This window comes from Aureococcus anophagefferens, assembly GCF_000186865.1.
Source record: "Aureococcus anophagefferens unplaced genomic scaffold AURANscaffold_714, whole genome shotgun sequence".
NCBI lineage: Eukaryota > Pelagophyceae > Pelagomonadales > Pelagomonadaceae > Aureococcus > Aureococcus anophagefferens.
In genome coordinates, this window is record NW_008706040.1 from 2,609 (window position 1) to 3,996 (window position 1,388).

The 1,388-nt window shown below is 65.9% G+C and overlaps 1 protein-coding gene across 1 annotated transcript; it reads left to right on the plus strand.

The window, feature by feature from the left end:
* Positions 1 to 911: 911 nt before the first annotated feature.
* Positions 912 to 1,348, plus strand: AURANDRAFT_68961 (hypothetical protein; the record flags this gene model as incomplete). The annotated part of the gene is made up of 1 exon (XM_009044700.1): positions 912 to 1,348. A coding segment is annotated over one exon (437 nt), but the record flags the coding sequence as incomplete, so codon positions are not given.
* Positions 1,349 to 1,388: the final 40 nt, after the last annotated feature.

Genomic DNA, 1,388 nt, shown 5'->3' on the forward strand with positions numbered 1-1,388 from the left:
TCGCCGGGCTTGGGTGCCCGGTAGAGTGAACAGCGGCTGAGGCCAGCAGCGTCGATCTCAGCCGATGTCAGGTACTGCCAACTGTGTCTCAGCTGACGGGGGTCGCAAAGCGGGAAGACGGGCGGCAGCGGCGGCCCGTCGTCCTCGCCGCCCGCCTCGAGGCGCTCGAGCCGTGCGCGGTAGTGCCGTGTGTCCTTCAGAAACTCGAATATGCGGTCGCCATATGAAGTCATGGAACCGCCGCGCCCACGAGCCGTCCGTCGCCGTAGCCACGCCCCGACAAGCCGAGGTGCATGCTCTCGCAGAGCTTGCGTCGACGGCGTCGAGCCTCTTCAACACGACGGCGATGCCGAGGTAGCGCAATACTGGTCTTTGCAGAAACGTTGTCCGCAACAAGTGAAGCTGAAGACGGAATCCCCGCAGCAAGTCGATAAATATTGCAGCAAGTCGATGGACGCGTCGATTATCGGGCAGCCCGTTCGGCATGATCTGGCCCACGATGGGCACAACGGAGAGTACTTCGCTATGGGAAGTCGGGGTCAGGGGTGTCGAAAAACCACTCCGCGCTGTCTCGGGGCTCGCATGGGCTAAGATCGGTCTTCCCACACGCTGCGCGACATGCTGCGCGACTCGCTGCTCCCTCTGCTGCGCGCGGTGCACCTGCTGCAAATGGCCAAAATTGTCGCTGCATCACTCGCTGCTTCGCAACCACTCACTGGATGAGACGCTGGATAAGTTAACTTCGTTTTTTGTTGCGGACAACGTTTCTGCAAAGACCAGTAGGGATCCCTACGGGGAGGTCGACATCCACAGCAAGGAGCGCTTTGAGGCCGATCGACGCTGCCCCGACTCGCCGTGTCTCACATCCTGCTCTGCCTCGCGCGCGCGACGGGCCGCGCGCTGCTCGAGGAATGATCGACGCGCTCGAAGCCGCGGCGTGGGCCGTCGCCGGCGCCGCCGCCGTCGGCGCGCTGCGTCGACGCCTGCGCCGGTCCGCGAAAAAACCGGCGCTGCGACGGTTCCCAGCGACGGCGAAGTTCGACGACATCTGGGCGGCCTACGAGCGCGACGGCGCCGTCATCGTCGAGGACATGCTGTCGCCGGAGACGCTGGCGAAGCTGCGGGATGAAACGGAGGCGTCCTTCCGCGCGACGGCGCCCGGCACCGCCGCCGACGACGCGGACGTGGCCGAGTTCTGGGGCGGCAACACGAAGCGGTTCACGCGCCTCGCCGCGCGGTCGCGGACGTTTCTGGATCGCGTCCTCGTGCATCCGCTGCTCCTGCGCGTCGCCGACGCCGAGCTCCTGCCGCACTGCGCGCAGTACTGGATGAACACGGGCCAGATGATGTGCATCGGCCCCGGGTCCCGGGCGCAGTGGCTCCACCGC